General features: G+C 49.0%; 1 protein-coding gene across 1 annotated transcript in view; it reads left to right on the forward strand.

The window, feature by feature from the left end:
- PRR5L (proline rich 5 like) overlaps positions 1-23,900 on the forward strand; it is a 142,827-nt gene that overhangs the window by 71,567 nt on the left and 47,360 nt on the right. Inside the window, exons 2-3 of the mRNA XM_032413917.1 lie at positions 18,609-18,896; positions 20,296-20,376. Coding sequence (XP_032269808.1) covers positions 18,733-18,896; positions 20,296-20,376 — 245 coding nt within the window. The 5' untranslated portion in view covers positions 18,609-18,732. The remainder of the gene's footprint in view (positions 1-18,608; positions 18,897-20,295; positions 20,377-23,900) is intronic.

The raw sequence follows: 23,900 nt of genomic DNA on the forward strand, positions 1-23,900 counted from the left end.
GAGGCCAGCCGCTTTGTCCCGCGCTCCGCTGGGCTCCGCCGACTGGGGCGGGCCGGGGCGCAGCCCGCGAAGACACCCGGCTGGGGCGGGCGGCTGTAGGCGCCGGCGGCACCCCCGTTCCGCGCCGGCTTTCCCGCCAGCCCTCCATTTGGCGAGGCTGTCCTCTGCACGCCTACCGTGCTCACGCTGGGGGCCCCCCGCGCGCTGGGGGCGCTCCGGAGCCCCGGGCCCCCCCGCGGCCGAGACCCTCCCTTCCCGGCCCTCGGCCTCTGTTCCCGAGGGCGGGCGCCCCGGGTCACATCAGGCTGTGTGCTTGCAAACTGTGCTTCAGGAATCGGCGCTGGGGTGCGTCCCTGGTAGGCAACAGGGTTTTTTCCCTGCCCCTGCCCTCGGTCACATGCCGCCGCCTCTTCCTCCGCGGTGCCGGGAGCCCGCGTTTTGTTTGTCAGCAGTAAGGCGGTGAGTATTTATAGACGCCGCTGCAGTCCTGCGGTGGGTAAGGTTTCAATTAGTGCGATGCGCCCCACAAGACGGAAGGGTCCCGCGCGGCCGCTCAGACGCACGTTTGCTCCCGAGACCCGCATGTTAAAAGCTCTGGGCCGGTCTCCCGGCATCCCTGCTGGGGCGGAGTTCTGGAACCTGTTGTCCACGGGATCCGTGCAAATTCAAATGGCCCACGCGAAAGATCAAATTGCTCAAGGGCGCTAACGGTCCACTGTGCCCCTCCAAAGGGTGCTCGTTGATCAAGCCACGAATACAGTCCTTTTTTGACCTCTCTTTGGTGAGCCTGACCACCGTTGTGTTGCTGTCCTGACATTTCATTGGCCTACACGCTGCAAAATGTCCCGGTGCTGAGCTCTGGTAAATTGCTCTCTGGTGGAAGGCGCTGTTCTTGACACCACGAAGCAGCAAGTGGGTCGGGGGGGGGGGGGGGGGGGCGGGGAATGGAGCTTGCAGAGGCTAATTTAGCCACAATTTAAATGTAAGCCCTTGCTGAGGTTCCCTGTATGATCAAGAAAGATGCGGTGGTGGAACCTGGCTGCAATGTTGAGCTGTTCTTTTTTTTTTTTTTTTGGTAAGATTTTATTTGATAGAACACAAGCAGGGGGAGTGGGAGAGGGAGAAGCAGGCTCTCCACTGAGCAAGGAGCCCGATGAGGGGCTCGATATCGGGACCCTGAGATCATGACCCAAGCCGAAAGCAGCCGCTTAACCAACTGAGCCACGCAGGCGCCCCTGCAGTATTGAGCTGTTCTAACGCATGTAAGAGTGCCGCCGTTGAGAGCCTATTCTGTAGGCAACCAGCAGATAAAGGAAACCATGCTTGATCAGTCCACAAAATTGTTTTGTTTTTCCAAACCCAACCATTGTCCTTTTGGTATCTTATTGATGCTTCTAACAGCCAGAACCATGAATAGGGTAAAAAAGAAAGACGTTAGAAATGAGCTAGTAGTCCAGCTGGCTTATTTCTCCAGGGCTTGGTTTAGACTCCCTTGTTTCTAAATGAGGAGACCTCATTTCTTTCAGATCCGGAGGCTCGTGGGTATTTATTTCAGGGGGTGAGATTTCAATAATGATTGTTACTTGAACATTATAAAAATGTTCCCTTTATTTAGAAAAGGAGGAAGGGGGGCAAACAGTTCTTGAGTTTTTATTATGTCTTAAACTTTGCCCTAAGAGACATTGATAATATTATATAATCTGCACCAAAACAGTGATGAGGTAGGTACTGTTATATCCCCATCACAGTAATGATGAGCCCACTGAGGCTTTGGACAAACTAAGTGGTTTGTCCCAAGTCACACACACAGGGGTAGAGCCGAGGATGGGGTCTGGGTCTGTTACTCCAGGCCTCTAGTGGGAGCCGGTACTGGGGATCTTTCCCTTCAGTTTGGTGTTCCTCAGTTGATGACTAGATCGGCTTATAGTTGAGTAACTTGGTGGCTTCTTCTTTCTTATTTTTTCTCTATGTCACATAGTACCACAGAATGGCTCAATTATTGAAGGAAAAAAATCCTAATCTTGTGTTTAGAAAACTGTTACTCTGGTACCTGAAAATTTCATGCTGGTAGTCCAGACCTAAATGTCATCATCTTCAGTTTGCTCACTGACTGTGTATGTGCAAGATTTAAGCCATTTATCTGTAGAAAATGGAATTATTAGGACTTTGTGGATTTCTTAATTATTTTTCTACCTTATTACTTCCTGTGGTCATTCCTTTTGTAGAGCCCTTGTACCAGGTCAAGTGTACTGAAATCTTTCTTGAATTGCAGCCTTTTTCCTTCTCATGGTGTTTGCAGAGCTAGGCCAATACAGAATTGATTTGAGAAGTAGGGTGTGAGCCCCTCTGAGAGATCCCTACTCTGTTTAATGTTCCTCATTAGAAGTTCGTTCCCTAGAGCTGCCTCTGTATGCAAATGTTAAAAGTAATGCTTACAGACCGGATCATTTGTTAACAAGTCAGTGTGAATATCTCAATTGCTGAAGGTTGAGAATACAATATTTTGGGGATTTTGTGCTGGGTTAGGAATTTGGGAACAGAGAGAGTGATATCCTGATAAGCAGAAGGCAAGGGAAGATTCCACTTTGGAGCCAGGAAGGAGGTTGGGAGTGTAAATGATGCAAAGCGATGATGAGACATCAGAGGTGAACTTGAGTTAATGAACATTTTTCTCAGCAACTGGGGATCCAAGGTTTACTTTGAAACTTGTACAGTTAAAACAAACAAGCCAACGTATTTCTTGGGCAGCTCTTATGAGCCAGCTGCAGCCATGGTGATGTCATTTGAGCCTCTCACCACCTGAGCAGGTGAATATTCTTTTCCTTATTTTAAGATGTAAAAACAGAAGCTCAGAGAGGTTAATTCCTTTCCTGACGGAACAGCCATTAACTTAAGCGCCTTGTGCTTTCCAGTATGTTTTGATATCTACCCTTGAAGGCCTTCGGTGAAGAATCCAGGGTGCCAAGTACTCAACAAAGTCCTGGTGGTTCACATGGAAGTTTCTGGATCAGAAGTGGGTACCCGAGCAGTGTGGGAGCTCTAAAAATGAGGGGATAGGAGGTAGCTGAGCAGTGGATGAGCTGAAGGGACCGTCTGGATAATTTTGATAATTCATGGAAGAGGGAGAGAGGCCCTGCAGATACTTTGAGTATAGAGAATTACCAGCCTTGGTCTGGCAGGGGATGGCTGTCATACTGTAAAGCAAGACCTCGCAATTGGGAGGCCACACGAGGTGCCTAGAGGGGGCCAGCGGGGAAGGAAGGACCCCCACCGTCCTCAGCATACCTTCTGTTGTGATGATGCCTGGTTAGAATCCCCAGTTTATAGGCAATATAAATTAGGGAGCTCGTGAGACCTGTTTCCATTTTAATTGGACTTGGCCTTTAGTGGTAATAGTCACCTAATCTCTGTCTTTAAAATATTCTTTTTTTATGCTTTGCCAGTTTATGGCCTTTGTAGATCAATCCTTGGATTTCATTTAGAGGAGAGAGAGGGAGGGGAAAAAAAAACCAGCAAAGGTTAGTGATTACCTAAATTGGATTAAGTTCTGTCTAGCAGCGTTTAAAGAAATGTTGCTTGCTCTCTAATTACCATCAACCAGGAATTTAAACGGTCTATTAAATTTAAGCTGACTTTTTTTTTTTAATACACGATAGTTCTAGTTCTAACATATTCTGGGATTTGGGAGGCTTTTTTATATTCTTTAAATGTGTAGAGGGTGTTCTCCTCCTCCCCACCTTTTTAAAAATACTACATTTCTCTAGCAGGATAATAAATGATGTTATTATATACCGGCTTCTTTGCGAAGCAGAAGCTCCCAGCCAGGGACATACGGCTCAGTCAGCCTCCTGAAGAAGGCAAGCCGGTGAACGGAGTTCTTTGTCGGAAATTTAGGGACACCTACGTGAAGCTTTCTGGATGGAGTATGATGTGGTCCTTTACCTCTGTAGTAAAAGGATAGGCCTGTAATGAAAATCAGCCATCTTTACCCTGTGCTTCAGAGGCACGGAGGGTGTAACCACGGAGGGCATGACCTTGAGAGACGGTGCCTCACTTGCCCGGTCCTCTTCGGGGCCCTGGTGTGCTGATGGATGACCTGTGCCCAGAGAGTTTCAGAGAGTGGTAGAACTCACCAAAAGTTCTCTCCTTTTTTTTTTTTTTTTTTAAGATTTTTATTTATTTATTTGACAGAGAGAGACACAGCGAGAGAGGGAACACAAGCAGGGGGAGTGGGAGAGGGAGAAGCAGGCTTCCCGCGGAGCAGGGAGCCCAATGCGGGGCTCGATCCCAGGACCCTGGGATCATGACCTGAGCCGAAGGCAGACGCTTAATGACTGAGCCACCCAGGTGCCCCTCTCCTTCTTTTGACCGTGGCCCATGGGAAAATATGGTCGGCATTTACCCCTGCCACTGCCCAAAGAACCCATCATGCGTGTTTGTACAATTTATTTTGCATATAATGATATGCTACCTAAAAGCACATATTTACCTCTCTGGGCTTTCATTCTCTTTCCTTCTCCTCAATTTTGGGGTACAAATATATGAGTTTTCTAATGCATTCATCAGCGTCCTGGTTTCGCCTTAGCTGGTTGCCGCATGCCAACAGCACCCCCACTTTCTCCCTCCTCCTTCCCTGTTACAGGACTTTCTCTGGCTTGGCTGGTTCTTTCTGACCCGGGCTGAGTTCTGTGTTTTGTTGAAGGCATCTGTGACAACAGTTCGGTTTTTAGGTTTTTAGCAAATACTTGGATTGAGGGACCACTTTGGGCTCCCTCGTTCAGGAACTAGAGTATATGTCAGCTTGAGCTGAGCCTGGGAGAATACCTGAAAGGAGCGTTTGTTTTTGTCTTCCTCCCAAGGACTGGGGGCAGGAATCCAGCCCGGGCTGTGATGTGTGTGTGTGTGTGTGTGTGTGTGTGTGTGTGTATTTATTCTGAACTGAGCTGCCTCAGACCCTGTTACAACCTGCTCGTGACCTCAGCTGCATAAATCCTCAGTGGAAACCCATTAATGCTTGCTGTCTCATTCCACATACTCCTTTGGAACTAGTTCACTGTCGTTCTCCAGATGTCTTTGGGGGACACCACGTCAACTGGCGCCGTCATTTCGGGGAATTCTGCTGCAGCGTGCCAGGTGCCGGGTCCCCCACTGTGGAGCTGTGTGACCCCTTTCACTGTAAAGTATCTGGAGGCAAAATTGGGGGGCAAACAAAGTAATCCTTTGCAGTGTTCTGAGAAAAGTTTTAAAAAATTCTTGACCAACAGGACAATTGATTACTTTCAAGACACCCCGAAAGGTGTCGGTATCAACTTTGCAGAGAGGGGAGCTGTTGAAAGAGTCCCTGCGTTGGTCCTAACGGGCATCTTGGAGACAACACGGGTCAAGGAATTGAGATCTGGAATCTGATCTCAACTCTGCCGCGGGCGAGCTGTATGACCGTGGGCAAGTTGCTCCGTTGCTCTGGGCCTCAGTTTTCCTAACTACAAAATAATGGGATTGGTCCACCGCTGTTTAAAATATAAAAATTAGGAGACTTGATATCTAAATTTCAGGTTCCCAGCTTTAAAAAAAAAAAAAAAAAACAATAACAAAAAGACTGGATTCTCTTAACACCGTGGTGTTCCCTGCCTCGGCCCCGATGAGAACCGAGTTTGCCATCCCGGCTTCAGGCCTTCTTGTCTTTGTCTTTAATCATGATCAAATTCTTCTTCTCTCTCTCTTCTTGTTTCTTTGCTACTGGTAGGACTACATTTGGCTCATCTTTGTGTTCAGGTTAGTAGGTGCTCCCGAAATATTTGTTGAAATGTGATTTTTTCATCCTTTCCTTGTCCATCACAAATGAAAAAAGGATACTCAAGCTTCTGAAAGGCTTACCTATGAAAGCTTGTTTCCTTCCCCGCATTTCCTTTCTAGGCTCCAGCGTCCATGTTCTTTAGAGTAACTGGCAAGAAAATGGAGAACCTGTATTTTTCACTTGGTCTCTTAATAGCTTTGCGTTTTTTTTTTTAAGATTTTTAATTTATTTGTCAGAGAGAAAGAGCACAAGCAGGGAGAGCAGCAGAAGCAGAGGGAGAAGCAGGCTCCCCGCTGAGCAAGGAGCCCGATGTAGGACTCGATCCCAGGGTCCTGGGATCATGATCTGAGCTTAACTGACTGAGCCACCCAGGTGTTCCTTAATAGCTTTGCCTTATAACTAGAGAAGGTGACTTACCCTTCCACCTCAATCTTGTCTCCACTGCACGTCTTCAATTATAGTTGTCAACGTGCATTTATAACATGACTTCTGAATGTTTCTGGCAAGACCCTGAGCCCCATGGAAGCAGGGAGTTTATTCTTCCTTACCCTCTATGCTTCCTCTTCTCAGATCCTGGCACACGCTGGACCTCTTAACGTTTGGTTGTTGAATGAACTTGAAGTAACCCCATGACCTCTGTGAAGTGATGAGATCCCAGGAGCCTCTTTAGTTTTCTGAGTCTTTATTCAGTGCTCCCTATACTTGGCTACAGTAGGACATGGAGAAGTTTCCTTTCCCTTGATTCCATTTTTTCATGAAAAAGCATGTCACCCTGTTCTTGCAGTGGGAGGGTGAAGCTCGTTTTTAACAAATAGCACAAGTTAATCTGGAGCACATTTCCCCACCCTGAAAATTCTTATTGTCTGCCAGACAGTAGCTTTGGACCGCTGTGTCACCCACCAGGGTTTTAGATGGTACATGTCAGAAGTGTAATTGCTCACGTAATGGTCAGCCTCAGCGACCGCTTCTGTCTAGACGTTCCGGTTGATCATCTGGTAGGCCCCTCAGAATCACTCTGGATGGCATTTATGGGCCACACCTTCACAATTTGCACTGCAAACAACTCGATCCTTCAAGTGGGGCTCACAGATGAGTAAATAAGATGTGTGGTTATTCCCCACAGTTTTGCTTGACTTGTACCAAAGGAGGGGATTTTTTCTGGTGATTACACAGTAGTTGGCAGGCCAGGGTGAGGGCGATAGTCTGATGAAATAATTACTGCTAGCTGGATCCGAATCGTCAGTGCTTTGAGTCCTCTGGGCATTGAGAAAGCCTGGCTAAGCAGAGATAAGCACTTGAGCTTGCATCCTGTTTGCGCTAATATTTACTGTTGCCTAAATTCACATTCTCGAGACTCTTCTGTCTGCATCGGTTTCCAGTGGAGCGCTGAGAAAGTTCTCTCATTCTTCCCGTGGAGCCTTTTCCATAGTCCGAACTTGACCCTTCACATTTTCTTGTTTGTGCAGTGTCTATCCCTCGGCTGGCTTTTGTCTCCTAAGAGTTGCGAAGTTTGGTCCTTAATCAGAACAAAGGCGTGGCTCTGCAGCAGGCTTCTCTCCTGGGCCCCATCTGTAGGCTCCACACACCCGCACACAGACCCAGTGTTCCCGGTCCACACGGCCACGGTCCACGTTTCCGTGGACAGTCATACTTAGGCGGACGGATCCCAGTTCAGTCATCCGGGGAGAACTTTTCTGGTCCCTCAATAACGGGAAGGTTGCTCTGCCGGTGGCCTGGAAGTCCACGCGTCATTCCATCATTCAGAGATGTTTACCTCGTACGTGCCCCGCGCCGTGCTCACAGCAGGACACGGCAGGGGACGAGACAGGTCAGGTCTCAGACTTTGAGGAACTTAACATGCCATCGGGGCTCGTCAGTGAACAAGTAAACAAACGCGATGACCTCACAAGCTGGTAAGGGCCCTGAGAAAACAAAGCCTCCTTCCTGTGAGAGACAGAGTGCGCTTGCTGCCCAGGCCAGGCAAGAAGCTGTCGATGGTGTGCGTGAAGGGGAGCCATGGGTGGTGGTCACCTCTCACCTCTGCGTGTGGCAGACACGAGTGTTGCTTAAACCACAGCGGTTAGGAGCTCAGGCCCTGGAATCAGGTGGGATCTGTTGCTCAGGTCCCTCTTAACTAATCTTCTGACTTCCGGATAAGTTAATCCCTGTCCGTCAGTTTCTTCATCGGCAACACGGGAAGATTAAACCTGCCTTGTTAGTTTCGAGTGGAGATGACCTGAGACGCTAGATGCATACAGAGGTGTGGCACCATCCTGATTATCTTGGCCGGCCCCTGATGAAAGCTAGTATATTCTTTTCAGTGATAAATAGAGTAAAATAGTCATGGTAGGGGATTTGCAGAATGGTCTCGGCACTCTTGAATACCCACTTCTGGCTTGGTTTCCATCTAGTGGGCTGGGGTGGGGTGTGTGGGGGTCAGATCTAGTTTCCTGGGTCGGTTTGGTGTGTCCTGTTTGCTGTGGGTTTCTTTTCGAGATCCCCCACATGCTGCTGGCTTGTCCCATTGGAAGAGTGTGTGTGCGTGGCTCTGTAATATGAAGGCGAGCCCGCGGTTCCAGTGCAGAGTCAGTGATGGGGTAGGACTGAGATAAGACAGCTGGTAGTTAAGAGGCTGGTCAGCTAGATGATGTGGTAGGTGGCGGCTAGTTCTGGGTTTGTGCCATGTTGGGGGTCATCTGCTGCCTCCTCTCTCAGAGGTGCTCAGGTCTGTAGGGCAGTCAGGGTAGGGGCTGAACGGAGAGCTGGCGATGCTGAGGGGCTCATGGCCACCAGCTAGGCCGGACTCTTCATCAACTGATAAGCCAACAGACCTCAGGAAGGGAAGTGACTTGCTCAAGCCCACGGTGGCTGGTTTGTGGGGGCTTACGTCACACCTGATGGAGGCCCCAGGGAAGGGTGAGAGAAGGCTGGTGATCCTAGCTGTGATGGGATAAAAGAAAGGTCCCAAACCTCTAGTTGGGGCCCTAAAGTGCGAGTCAGCTTGGTGAATTCGTGGCCAACATTTATAAATCACACAATTTCACGTTTGAAAAAACCTGGATTTTTGGCATCTCTTGGAAAGTTCGGATCTGGCAAAACTGAGCTTGTGTCCTGAGGTGGCAAAAACCAGATGGGATTAAGGAGTGACTGCCTCCTATAGCCCAGGCAGGTCCTGCCCACTCTTTGTGAGGTTCCACAAAGTGTGGCAAGTATGCGACGTGTGGTGCAAAAAGGGAAAGAAATCGGTCTTCCTTTCGTTTTCTTTTTTTTTCCCCAGGGCTTGTTTTTCTGACCTGTGTGTCCTGTACAAGGCAGCTCCTCTTGTAGAATAAGTGCTGAAGAAATAAATTTGTGTCGAATGAATGAATGAATGAACTATAATTGATCACTTGTTTGGGATCAGAAGCCAAGTTCAAAACCTCACTTCTTCCAAGCAGCTGAGTGACTTTGAATGAATCAATAACCTTTATGTTTTTGCCTTTTCTTTTGTGGGGGTGAGAGAGGCCTCACTGTTGTTTTTACTTATTTATTTGAATATGTTGTACATTTTCATGTTTCAAAATTCAAAGGTGCAAAAAAGTTTGCAGAGAAAAGTCTTCCCTACCGTGTCCCTGTCACTCAGCCCTTTTCTTTGGGGGAAACAGGTGTTCTCAATTTCTGGTTTGTCCTTCCAGAGGTACTTTATGCAGTGCAATGGAATATGTACATGCTCTTTTCATCTTCTTTTACTTAGATGGTAGCATAATACATACACGATTCCATGTTTAGCACACTTTCATTCGGATGGGAGGGCACACCGGTCAGTACTTAAGAGTTTTCCCGTTCATTCTTGGAGCTGCATAGGATTCTAGCATGTGGGACCCCCAAGTTTCCATAGCCAGTCCTCTGTTGCTGGGCATCTAGGTTATTTCCAATCAGCTGCTGTCGTAAAGAAGGCGGTGGTAAAAACCCTGGTTATGTAAGTCCCTTGACATGCCTAGAGTAAAATTTCTGGAAGTAGAATTGCTAGGTCAGAGAGCACAGCCCTTGTCAAATTTCCGTTCCTAGCAGCTGCCCCACCTGCTCTCCTTCCAGCGAGGTGTGCGAGTACCTGCCGCCCCAAACCCTGGTCATAGGTCATCTCTTGGAACCTGCGACGGTTTTGTGAAGAACACAGAGTTATGAAAATATTAACATGAGCTTTAATTTGGGGGGGCCCCTTGGATGGGCCAAAGCTAAGATCTCAGTTATCTCATGGAGATGCATATGCCACTCTTTTGAAGCTGAGGAAGCTTTGTTGTTGTTGTTTTTTTTTAAGATTTTATTCATTTATTTGAGAGAGAGAGAGCACACAAGCTGGGGGGAGGGGCAGGGGGAGAGGGAGAAGCAGGCTTCCCGAGCTGCAGGGAGCCTGATGTGGGGCTCAATCCCAGGACCCTGGGATCATGACCTGAGCCGAAGGCAGATGCTTAACCGATTGAGCCACCAGGTGCCCCTGAAGATGAGGAAACTGAGTCATCAACTCAGGTCACCCAGCTAATCAATTGCAGAGGTTGGATTCGAATCCAGATTTCTTAGATTTCAATACCAGGTTATTTCATGTGGTAAAGCCTTGTGTAATTTGGGGTGCTGGTATTCTCAGCTGACAGCTACGCACAGTTCCCTTGTCTCCTGGAAGTAGTGCTTCTCATGTGGCTGGTTCATTTGCTCCTTCCTCAAGTGCCTGCAGAATTCCTGCACTGTACTAAGCACCTGGGAACAAGGTAGACATAGTCCTTGCCTTTACGGACCTCACAAAACAATAACTAACTCCGTAGGCATTTATTGAGTGACAAGACAACAAAAGGGGTGAGGAGGGTGTTCTTTGGGGTCATGTGACCTAATCAGGAGTGAGGGGAAAGAGAGGTCTCTGAGCAAGTGAAAGACGGGTGATAAAGGGTCTGTGGGTTTGAACCTGGAGAAGTGGATGGGAATATTTCACACAGAGGGCATAGTGTATGCGAAGGTCCTGAGGCAGGGAAGAACAGGTAATGTTGGAGGAAATTAAGGAAGACCAATGAGCTGGGGTACAGAGTGGCAAGAAGGAGGTGAGGGTATGAGGATGGGGTTTGGGGATTTATTCTGAGAGCTATGGGAAATCTTTGAGGGCATGGAAGCAACAAAGTGACATGGGCACCAAGGGCCCCGGGCTGTGGGGTTCTTGTCATAAGCTCTATGACCTTAGACTAGTTAAACATTGGGCACATCCATTTCCTCCTCTGTAAGGTGGGGATGGTAACAGCACACAGAGGCTTTCAAACATTTTGACTGTGACATACAGTGTGAAATAGGCATTTCGTTTAGACTCCATGCATACGAGCACACGTGTAATATACACGCGTCCCCAAGATGTGACGCACTCTGATGCTTCTGTCCGAATCTATTAAAGGTTTTGGCCGAGACCCCCTAAGTTCATTTTGGAAATACTGAGAGAATATGTCAAGTGCATGTGTCATGGCGGGCCCTCGGTAAGTGGCGCTGTCACCCTCCTCATGGGCGTTATCATCAAGATGACTCTGGCTGCGACCTGAGCAGACGGGTCAAATCCCGACAGTGCTGAAGGACACTGGCCCTTCGTCTCTGTGTTCAGGTCCCAGGGAAGGAGCTGCACCGGGGGCCTCCTGACTGCAGGAGCTCCTGAGGGGGACATATAAATTGGGCCGTCTCTACGGTCTCTCCGGTTTCCCTGGAAACTGGCCTCTCCTCGTTTTCTGGGCGGTCACACCCGACTGTGTTTTCTCAGTTTTCTTTGACTTCTTTGTTATTTACTCTCAGAATGGCTTTTTCCTGGAAGCCTCAGAGTCATTATAAGCCACTCACTTCTTTATTTTAAGTTGTGCCGTGGTTCTACTTCCCTTTTCAGAGTTCAGGGTTGGAGGCTGAGTGGAATTGATTTGCATTTCCCACTAAGTGCGCTACGTTCTTCGGCCCGCTGGGCCGGCCTGCAGGCCTGTGCCCTCCTCCCCGGGCGCTGGCTCTGGCCGCTGGGAGGAGAACGCGAGACACCACGTTTTCTTTCCTCCAAGAAACCAACCTTGGATCCTGTGTGTGGAGGTTTTCAAAGAAATCCCTGTGCAGTGAGCTGGGGGAGCAAGGCCGGGGAGGATACCCAGTAACCCTGTAACCACCACAGCCCTTCATGTGTCCAGGATCCCAGCTTTCCAGATAACTTAAGCACCCACAATTTATTTAAATCATTTTAGAAGCACATGTCTCTAAATGTTAACTGCGTTGCTCCTTCACAGGAGAGCATCTACCAAAACTCCGAGACATTGGGCAAGGAACTTTTCGTGGTGATGATGATGATGGTGGTGATGGTGATGATGATGATGGTGGTGGTGGTGGTGGTGGCTGAATTGTGTGCCCCCCAGCTTTGTATGTTCAGAACCTAGCTCCCGGTGTATTTGAATGTGACTGCATTTGGAGGTTGGGCCTTTAAAGAGGTGATGAGGGGCGCCTGGGTGGCTCAGTCGGTTAAGCATCTGCCTTCAGCTCAGGTCATGGTCCTGGGGTCCTGGAATCGAGTCCTGCGTCGGGCTCCCTGCTCAGTGGGGAGCCTGCTTCTCCCTCTCCCTCTGCCATTCCACCCCCCCCCACCCCCACCCGCTTGTGCTCTCTGGCTCTATCTCTCTGTCAAATAAATAAAATCTTAAAAAATATAAAAATAAAAATAACGAGGTAATAAAGTTAAAGTGAACCTGTTTGGTGGGCCCTAATCCAGTCTGACTGGTGTCCTTATACAAAGAGAAAATTTGGACATACAGAGAGAGATGAACGTACATAGAGGGAGGGCCATGTGAGGACACAGCCGGAAGGTGGTGATCTATAAGCCAAGGAGAGGGGCCTCAGGAGAAACCAGCCCTGACAACACCTTGATCTTGAGCTTCTAGCTTCCAGAACTATGAGGAAATTTGTTTCTGTTGTTTATGTCATGCAGTCTGTGGTCTTTGGTTACAACAGCCTGAGCAGGCTAACCCAGAGGCGGTGGTGGTAATAAAAATAAGCCATAGGTAGCATTTATCAAGCACTTACTGTATACTGGGACTAATTTAAGGCTTCCCTGAGACATCTCTTTCACCCCTCATAGCTAAGTCAGCTGCAGGTCACACAGGACGCGAGAGCGCTCAGCCCGGCTCTGGCACCTTTGCTCAGAGCCTTCCCTGCACCTGTGTGTCGAGCCCCTCGTAGTTCCTGGATGCCTGCCAGGCACTTCACAGCTCCTCTTTCTCATCGCCACAGCTCTCCAAAGTAACTCTTCCTGTTCCCCCTTCTTTCCGACGTAGAGAGTGCAGTCAGCGCGGTCCGAGGCCACACCATGAGTACATTCATTTCTCGTGGCTGCGATAAGAAATCACCAGTCTCGGTGGCTTAAAACAGCGTCCACGCGTTCTGTCGTAGTTCTGGAGGTCAGAAGTCCAGAAGCAAGGTGTCACCGGGCCGGGCCTCCGCCAGAGGCGCCTTGGGAGAATCTACGCCTTTCCCCTTTCAGCTGCTGCTCATGCTGCTCACATCTTAGCGTTCGTGTCACAGGGATACATGTGATGGTATTTATGGCCCATGTGGAAAATCCAGGATGAACTCCTTCTCTCTCAAGATCCTTAACGGAATCACATCATTTGCCATCTAACCTAATATTCACAGCTTCTGGGGACTAAGAAGTGAGTGTATCTCTGGGGCACTGGGTTTTCTGCCTGTCACCGTCAGTGAGGAATCAGGAATCAGGGCTTGCCTGATTCCAGAGCCATCGTGGCCACTCATCCTTGGGAGCTACGGCCATGAGACCTCCCAACTCCCTTCCTGCCTTGCTATTTCTGGCTATTGCGGCAGTGGGTGTTCGAGGCACAGGGTCCCCAAGACTGGCGGATATGCTCATTCTTTGCAGGAACAAAAAACTGGAAACTCCGAAAATACCCATCCACTGGGGACTGGTTACATCAAGTATGGTATCCCCTAAATGGAAGAGACCATTAAAAATAGTAAAGTAGATCAGTATACGGGGATATGGGAAGAAAGCCATGATGTCTTAAGAGGAAAGAAAAGATTACCCATTTTTATTCAAATGTTGTGTGGACACATGTGTATGGCATTAAAAATTACACTAAAATAAAATTCACTTCCTCAGCCACATTAGCCACGTTGGAAGTGCTCACTGACCACATGGCTAGCAGCTACCACCTTGGACAGCACAGATCTAGGACATTTCCGTCCTCTCAACAAGTTCTGGGCAGAAAGCTTCTGGACACTAAGTGTCCAGAGTGAAGCCTTTTTCACTTTGTATGTTATAGATTTATGTGCATGTTTACTTTTTTTTATGATAAACAAGTAGGTGTGCTATTATCAGAAAAATAGGAACACAGGGGGTTTCTAAGCTAACGTCCTCTTTCTTAAGCAGGTGGAAGTTTATCATTGTTTACGATACATATATTTGTGTGTGTGTATAAACTCTTTTCTACATACATTGCATAATGCAAATATTTTAACATATATAGGGGAAGAATGTCCTGGCAGTGCAGGCTTGAGGTGGGAAGACTCGGGGCCAGATCTAGGTTCCCTGCCCTAACCGCCTCCCAGCCGTGGCCAAATCACGTAGCCTCAGTTTCCTGACCTGACAGGATCCCTACTCGACCTGCCTTGCAGGGTTAGGGTAAGATTTACGAGTGTGGTGATGTGTGGAAACACTCTGAAACTCAGGGACGGCCACACAGAGGTGAAGGGTCAGTAAATAAGTGTGTTGCCCAAGGCGTGAGGGGGCAAGGCCTCAGCAATCTGTGACCACCATGGCAGCTTGGAGACCTTGCGTTCTTCCGAGCGGAGAGTTTTCCAGATGTCAGTAAGGTTGCCAGAAACGGGGAAGTGTTGCTTTGTTTCCACTGCTGTCATTACTTGGAGATTTAGAAATGACAAGTTATCTTATTTATTTAACAAGCACTTACCTAGCTGTTTGCTGTTTGCCATGGGCTGTCCTCTCTAAGTGCTTTACAAATATGTACTTATTTTATCCCCCTACAGGGCTGAGGTAGTCACCATTAGCATGCTCATTTCACGCAGAAGGATGTCAAGGCTCAGAGAAGTCAAGTAACTTACACAAGGTCACACAGCTGATGAGGAATGGGGTGTCTAAGGCAGCCCACACTTTCTCCTTTCTTCCCTTCTCCTCACGGCTCCTCTTGCCCTTGTAAAATGTGGTCGTAGAGTTCCTTATGTCCGTTTATCTGTCTCAGGGGCATGAGATTTAAACTTGGATATGAAATCTCAGGAGTGGGTGTTCTTGACTGACTTGGTAGCTTCTGGTTCCTGGCTGAGTTTGGTAGCATGACAAAGTGGGGATAGGCTATAGAGTTAGGTCAGTCTGGACACCAGTCAACAATCTGCCACCTCACTTTGTGACTTCCAGCAGATAACTTTGGTCTTGAAGTGGGGTTTTGTGAGGTTTGTAAGTTCACCTGCTGTGACAGGCAGGCCGTCGGCACCTCATGAGTTCCCATCCTTCCTTCATCTGTGTCTTGGGCAGTGAATTTAGGCTTGAGGAGACAGAGACGGAGACGAGGAAGTGCCCGTGCCTCTCTAAGGAGGTTATAGAATGGCCTAGGTGGGGCCTGAGGAACTTTCTAGATCGGGAGTCGGGGAACCTAAGTTCTAGCCAGTGCTGGCTCTCCTACCTCAGAGACACTGGACAAGCTGCTGTGCTCCTCTGGGCTTCACTTTGTTCATCTGTACACGGGGGCCGCATCGGGCTTGTCGTTTTCTCATTTGTCGTGGTTAGGTCAGGACCAGCTTGTGCCCGAGGGGCCAGCGTGGTGCAAGCAGGTGGATACGGGGGCGCCCACTTTTCCCTTCAGGCTGCTCCTGTCCGCGCTGCCAGGGCCCCCTCTCCACAGTGCTCTGGGGAGGCCTCCTCACTCCCTCTGGAAGCAGGAATGATGGAAACAAAGGCCGCTTCCGACGGTCTTCGGCCAGTCGGGGTCTGAGGGTGGCAGGTCTTGCAGGTGAGAATGGATTTGGAGGCAGCTGCTTGTTGTGTGTCACTGGGCAGCCAGTGACAAGGTTGTGGGGCTGTGCTCATCGTTCTTTGGGCTGAAATTTACCCTTGTTTAAAAGGGGCCGCGGGTGGATGGGGCTGCCCACCTGTGTGCCTTGCTGGATACGCACACGGCCTGGAGTGCGAGGCCTGGGGCTGCTGACTGAGCCGTGGAGGGAGACAGGAGCCAGCCCCGTGGTCCTCTGTGTCGCACAGCCTCCTGGGGAAGTGGCGGTTTCAGCAGGAAGCCGGGAAGTAAACACCTGGATGACCCATTCAGCTCACCTTTCTGCTTCCCTGTTCAAGTGCCCCTGAGTGGGAGGCAGCTCCATCACCTCAAGTCTCAGGTCCTCGTAAAAGGAGGTAATATCCTGTAATTGCACAGACGTATTGCCCTTAGCAGGCCCATTTAAAGAAGGGCAGCGAAATGGATCCTCTTTTAATGGTGTGACCTTTACTGGGCAAGTGAAATCCCAAAGCCAGCCCGCGGAAGGATTCTGAAGGGGCTCCGTGGTTTTATTTCTTCTTTGCCTCGTTGGATGATTCGCAAAGATCTTGCCAAATTCCAGGGGCACTTGTGTAGTCGTTGAGACTCGGAAGTGGAGCAGGCCTATTTTGATTTCTGTGGTACGTATTGATAAATTTTAGTCACCGTGGGTTCATCCTGAGAAGCAGGTGGAGGGGCAGAAGACTACAGGGAAATGGTACACAAGTCGGCTTTCCTTTAAAAAAAAGACATAGCACCAGTCATTTCTTTTTTGCAAGTTCATCGTCAATGTGCCCGCGGTCTGCAGACAATGTCTGGCACGTCTCAAGCCCTCTCGATGGATTGCCTGGATGCCCGTCTCCAAGCCCCAGTCCTTTGCCCGTAGGAGCCGTGTCGTTTCCCTCTCCTGCTTCCCCTGCATGTGCTCTTGCTCTCTCTCTCTCTCTCTCTCTCCCTCAAATAAATAAATAAATCTTAAAAAAATAAAAGAGAGAGTCTGAGACTGAAATGACAGGAGCAGAGGTGCTGCGGAAAGCGAGCTTCAGGTGTGCCGTTCTGCTGGGCACGTCACATGATCTCGTGTCTCCTCTCTTCAGTCCTGTGCGGTTGGCACTGCTAATAACCTTGGACTCTTGGAGTCCATGTGCCCCAGATCATGCAGCTGGGGAGGGGCCTGGTTAAGCCTTGAACCCAGGTTCACTCCAGAGCCATTGCTCTTAACTGTAAAGCCATAAAGTCCTGGGAACTGCTCAGGGGACAGTATCCTTGAACCCAGCCCTGCAGGGTAAGTTAGATTTAGATAAGCAGAGAGGAAAAGGAAGGGAATTCTGGGCAAGGGAAGCAGTAAAAGTAGTCAGAAGCTAGGGAGAGGGACGAAGCATGGCGTGGAAGCACGCCTACCGGTTGTAAGCTCCACAGGGCAGTGACCATGTTGTCCAGAGCCACCACTATATGCCCAGTACCTGGGTGAGTGATGGGTGCATAGTGTGCAGTCAATAAATATTTCTTGAAATAGAACCACCCTATAATCCAGCAATCGCACTACTGGATATTTACTCCAAAAATACAAAAACGCTAATTCAGAGGGATACATGCACTCTTATGTTTATAGCAGCATTATCTACAAGAGCCAAATTACGGAAGCAGCCCAAGTGTCCCATCGACTGATGAATGGATAAAGAAGATGTGGTATCTAAAGACAAGGGAATATTACTCAGCCATCAAAAAGAATGAAATTTTGCCATTTGCAACGACATGGATGGAACTAGAGTGTATTATGCTAAGTGAAATAAGTCAATCAGAGAAAGACAAATAACATGATTTCACTCATATGTGGAATTTAAGAAACAGAACAAATGAGCAAAGGAAAAATAAAAGAGAGGGAAGCAAACGAAGAAACGGATTCTTAACTATAGAGAACAAACTGATGGTGACCAGAGGGGAGGTGGGGGGGGGATGGGGGAAACAGATACGGGGATTAGGGGGTGCACTTGTCATGAAGAGCCCTGGGCGATGTGTGGAAGTGTTGAATCACTATATTGTACAGCTGAAACTAACACTGTATGCTAACTATACTGGAATTAAAATTTATAAAAAAAAAAAACCAAAAAATAAAATCAGGAAAAAAATATTTGTTGTGCGTACGAATACACAGAAAGTTCTCTTCTCAGTAGACCTTGAGCCTTTTGAGGGCAGGGATTATGTTTTAGAAATCTTTGGATGCTCCACAGCTCCCAGTGGTTAATAAATAATGAACACTCAGCAAATATGTTCTGATGGAAGGAATGAATGAACAGCAGGTAAGGGATGGGGAGATGTGCCTGAGTGAAGAGGCATTGATGCTTTGGGAAATACTGAGCAATACACATGAGCTGGCATGCTAAATGCAGATCATGGAAGGTCTTTAGTGCCAGGAGAAGGAGCTCCTGTGTTCTTTTTGAGGCATTTTGTAAAAAGCCATCTCTTAATGCACAACGATGCAGGGTCTACAGAAACCCAGCCAGTGCCCAAACTTTGACTGGTATTTATAGGAACCACAGTGAAGCACAGCTGAGAAATCACCTTTCTGTAAGATTGCCTTAACCTATGCCCATTGTTGCTGCCTTCCCACCTTGGGGTAAGCACAGTGTTACAGTCAAAAGTGGGAATGGGAGCCGGTGGGGTATGGATGTTATTGCAGGGTCCTGGAGTCTTCTTTAAAAAAGTGTGGCTGGAAAATCCCAGCCAACCTCCTCTAAGAAATGATCTGCTCAACCTGGGAGTTTTCAATAAACACTGCCCTCTCTTTTCAGATGTTGGCTAAATTTGTGGTTTTAAGAAAGCCTGACGGCCGGAGGGCAGCTCTGGGAGAAGCCCTTCCCTGGGGCACTTGGAACCTTCTGGTCCAGAGGAGAAGGCATCCCCTCACCTGGACTTATGACCCGCGGCTTCGCTCCCAGTCTACCCACTGAGTTCCACAAGATGGGCTCCTTCCGCAGGCCCAGGCCGCGCTTCATGAGCTCCCCGGTGCTCAGCGATCTGCCCCGATTCCAAGCAGCCCGGCAGGCTCTGCAGCTGAGCTCCAACTCGGCCTGGAACAGGTAATGGTTGCGGCGGGGGGGCCGATAGTCGTGGAGTGGAGGGCTGCCAAGGGCCAGAGCAGGGCTTGGGGACAGGCTTAGCTTCTGCTCCTTCGGAGAGCTCTGTTCCAGAAGGTCGTGATTATACATCTAGGCCGTTGATGAAGACAGCATGTTTCCCTGTGGACAATGTATTCGCTGGCTTCCCTTGTTTGAGGAGAGAGGAGGGGGGTCCCTGGGGGCCTCTGGGCTGCCAGAATCAGTTAACCGGATTGGAATTTACAGTTACTATTCATGTTCCTTAGTCACACCCCAGACTATTTGAGTACCAAGGGGTGGGGCCGTGTAAGTAACCTCAAGTCACCTATTACTTGTCTGGGAAGATAAGACACATATCTGTGGAAAGCCAAATGAGTGGTATAAACTGGGGACTCTCGGTACCTGTGAGCCACAGGTGGATGGGAAAGGGGACACCGTGCTTTTATGTGGTGTCTGGCCAACGTTTTGTAGGCCAAGCATTGAGTAGAGACTGAATCAACACTATGTTTTGAATCCCTGTGGGCTGCTCTTTTTCATATCTAGCAGTTACTCTTTGGATGAATTAAATGCATCATTATTTTAAAGCATTACTGGATTCTTTGTACTTTGAATCATCTTGGATTGTCTCATTTTTGCACAACTCTTATTATGATGGGGGTGAAGAGGGGCTCTGACATGTTTTGCTGTGAATGGATCTGTGTTCTTTTAAAAAAAAGACCTGGGATCCTTGATAAAGACGAGATTATAATCTGCTCCTTGCTGAAATATTGGGCTGGTGCCCCAGAGCACGTGGTGTCAAGATTTAACTGTGGCCCCTCCAGGGACTAGCCCCCTACTGCCCCTGCGCCTCACAGGAGGGGAACGGAAGGGGCAAGAGAGGCTAGCCTCAATGAAACTCTTACAAGGTAACCCTACCAAAAAGGCAAGGAATTAGCATTTCATATCGGCCCCAGGCATGCAGGCTGTCCTGTGAGGACAGGGACCTCCCAAGTGAAGGAACCCTGGGCACCGCTGGCATCTGCTTGCTGCAGGTGCCATTTTGGATCCCTCCAGGCCCAGTGTCCTGAGAGCAGATCCCACCACCTGCCACTCATGAACGCCGCTTGCCATCAGGGCTGCCAGCGAGGCCAGTGAGGAACACCAGCTCGCCTTTGAGAACGTTGGGGGAGAGGGGCTGCTTTGGGATCCTCTTGGCCTCAGTCTTCTTTTCTCTCTGAGGACCCTGGGAAGGAAATGATGCATTTCCAGGGATGGAAAATGGGCCATGTTTGTGCCATGGGCTCTCTGGCCCTTGCATCTGCCTTTAGCCCTGAGCTGCTTATTGAGGTTTCCCTTGGCAGGCAGATCCTCTAACGAGGGCCCGCTTCTGTTTCCTCTGTAGTGTCCAGACTGCCGTGATCAATGTCTTCAAAGGGGGCGGCTTGCAAAGCAATGAGCTCTATGCACTGAACGAAAACATCAGGTATGTAGATGGCTCGGTTAGGGACCATTTCCCACCGTGGGTCTGAGCTGGGGCAGTGGGGGCCACCCCACTGGAAGCCTTAGCTTAAAGTTTTTGTCTGCTTGGTTCTTGTTGTTTCTGTCGACTTTTACTGGTTCATATGGCTACTAAGTTCTGAGACCCTTATCTGTCTAGACTTCCGGTCCACAAAGGGTTCATACGTTTATTCCTGTGTATAGTGTCTGTAGGGGGGGCCTCTGCAGGGGGCGGGTTGACATAGGGCAGATGTCACATACTCTGTAAATATGGAGTGTGCCCTGCTTAACCATTAGGTGCCACATTCGGCAAGATGGCCTCGTGGTTGGAACCAGACTGCTTGGGATTCTGCTGCCCTTGTTGCTTTTACCGACTTAAGTGACTTACCAACTTCTTTGTGCCCCAGTTTCCTCTTACATGAAACACGGATGGGAAATATGCCTACTTCCACAGGATTCTTGTGAAGATTTAAGTTGGGTTATTGTAAAATTGACCTGTTAGGACAGGGTCAGAGCTCACTCGATACTGGGGGCTCTTATGACTGTGCGTGTTGTGGCTGTCATTACGGTTTTGGTGATACAACCCTCAATAAGATGTGGTCCTTGAGGGGTTTCTTGTCTTCCAGAATCTTCCCAGTTGTGTCAGCTTTTCATAGATTTATTCACTCCTTCAACAAATATTTGAGTGCCTCCTTATTGGCCAGGCACCGGAGAGACAACACTGAGCAAAGACCGAGGTGGACCCTGCTGTCCTGGGATTTATATTAAGTCAGGGAGATCCTCGTTGGTCAACTAACCATACCTGTAAAACGTAGAAGTGTGGCTTCGACAGCTGCTGTGAGGAAAGCACGTCTGTATGACTTGATCTTGCCGAGGCCACGAGTGATGTCCTACTCGTGCTCTCTTCTGGAGGACCAGTGGGAATTCACCAGGTGAAACTGCAGGTGCAAAGGTCCTGTGGTGGCATTGAGCAAGAATCCAAGAAAAGACCCATGAGCAGAGAATACCAGAAGTTGGGGGATGGGTGGTATGGTTGGATTTGTGTTTTGGACAGAGAGGCAGGCACAGCCCAGAGCGCCAGGATCTCCTGGGGACGGGAGGTTGTGCATCAGGCCTTTTAATGCCCTGATGTTCTTTCCTGTCTGGTGTGTTAAGTGCAGAACACCAAGGCTAAAGACCCAACCCTGGAATGGGCAGAACAATAAACAAAGCCCTTATTTGGGTCCTGTTTACATTTAGTGAAGACCTGTGTTAAGGGTCAGTGAGGTGTTTTAAGAACTCTGCTTTCATTAAAACCATTAGGGCTCAGAAGTAAACTGAGGTGTGTTGAATTTCTACCCAGGAGCTTGAATTTCACATAGTAATTACACAAGTATGGGAAGAGACAATAGAGCTTGTCTAGCCCAAGGCCTCCTTTTACAGAGAAGGCAGCTGAGGCCCCACGAAGTCAAGTGACAGGGACAAAGCTGGGTCAGCCAACCCCTGGGTTGCAAGAATTCTATTTTACTCCAAAAACTAAGATCCTGGCCTCTTCGGGAGGGTTCTTTAGCTCACAGTGGAAGTATAAATAAATAAAACAGTGACTCAGGAACGTGCTAATTGTTCCTCACTTTGGGAGACTGATCCTGAAATTGTACTTAAAATCTTTGTGGGCAGCTAGGAAAAGTACTGGGCCCGGCAGATTCCACCAGCCCTTTTATCCCCAGGGGGTTGCTAACTCAGAAGCCTTCAGGTTTCCAGCACGTCTTCTGAAGGCGGGAGGCTGGCCTGGATGCAGGGAGGTGAGAGTTCACCCTCTGTTGAAAGGGGATTGCGGATCTCCCTGGCAGGACGTGGGGCCAGTGACATGTCAACTTCTTTCTCAACCGGAAATTAAGACTTTTATGTGAAATTTCCTGGCTTTTAAATGTTGATAAATAATCTGAATTTCCCCCAAACATTAGTACAGGTCAAATAAAACATATTTGTGGGCTGAATGGGACCGGGAGGCCATCCATTGACAAGAGGAGCCCCAGCGTGCATGAAGGCGTTGCTGATGGGGGTGGGGGGCTGTCCTAGCACTAAGGCCGCATGAGTGGGGGAAGGGAGCTAGTCTGGAAAAGCTCGGAGCACCTCTCAGCCCGCCCGACCCTCCTCACAGCCCCGTGAGGCGACCACTGTTTCGTGGTTTATCCATAAACTTGTGGATAAGAAAAATAAACTCTCGTCCAAGGTCACCCAGCTATAGAAAGGGTGGAGTCAGGATTTGAACCCCTGTCTCAGACACCTGTGTTAGTTTGCTCAGGCTGCCATAACCAATGCCACAGGCTGGGGGGGCTTCTACCGTAAATATTTACTTCTCACCGTTCTGGAAGCTGGGAATTCTGAGGTCAAGGGGCCAGCACATTCGGTTCCTGGTGAGAGCCTGGTTCCTGGCTGCCTGCTCGCTGTGTCCTCATAGGGCCTCTCCTTTGTGTTCAGCAGGCTCTCCGGTTTCTTCTAAGGTCACTAATCCCATCTCGAGGGCCCCACCCTCATGACCTCATCGAAACCTGATGACCTCCCGAAGGCTCCATCTCCAAATAACCAGCACCCGGGGAGGGGAGGGCTTCAACATAGGAGTTTGACAGGGACACAGTTCAGTCCAGAGCAATACCTGTGTTCTTTGCACCATATTGTAGAGTCAGGGGTTTCAGACTGGAAGAAAGGTTAAGCAGATGTTCTTGGCCTTCTGCTTTCCTTTCACGAGGCCTTTGGGACCCCATCTTTCATCATGTGCTGAGATTCTTAACACCCCTCTGAGAAGCATGACATCCCCCCCAACACTCCCTTCCAATGTTGGGTCTAAGGGGTGGGGGGGCAGCGGCTGGCTGTTACTTCCTATGTTTTGAGCAATTTTCAGGCTGGTGAGAGATACGCGTGGGGTTTGACACTGATTGCCCGGATGTGGCTCAAGTCCAGGAGATGTCAAAGCTGTCAAAAACCAGAGTTGCAGCTACCGATGTTCTGGACCTTCTCTCCCCTGGCCTTCTCCAGGAGAGTGGTTAGAATGGAGATGGGTTTTCACATCACAGACACTCAGAGTCTGACTGAGCACGTGCAAGGCATGCCAGGCGTAGTGTGACCCGGTCCCAAGTGGAGTCAGGTGAGCCAGCCTGCGCGCATGCCCATGTCTGCAGGTGCCTGCATGGGAATGAACACAACTGTCCCTCATTTCAGCAATGAAAACGCCAGAACAGACCTGCCCCTCTCTGGTTCACCTTCGTGGAGACATTTGGGTTTTGATTTTCCTCTTTCTTTTCTCTTTTGGAAGCAGGTCCATAAACCCGACAGGGTTGAAGCATGCCTGGTACGGAGGGTGTGTGTATGGGGGGGCGGGGGCAGAAGGGCAATAGGAATGTAGGGAAGAGAATGTGGAAGGAGAGAGGACCAGTGATTCTCAAGCCCACTTTGGCAGTCAGTTGTGATAGGTCTTTGTGCCAGAAGATCTGTGCCAGGTCCAGTAGAATTTTTTAGCTTGTTAGGAGAGTC

Source organism: Phoca vitulina, unplaced genomic scaffold (genome assembly GCF_004348235.1).
Source record: "Phoca vitulina isolate PV1807 unplaced genomic scaffold, GSC_HSeal_1.0 scaffold16, whole genome shotgun sequence".
In the NCBI taxonomy this organism is placed as follows: Eukaryota; Metazoa; Chordata; class Mammalia; order Carnivora; family Phocidae; genus Phoca; species Phoca vitulina.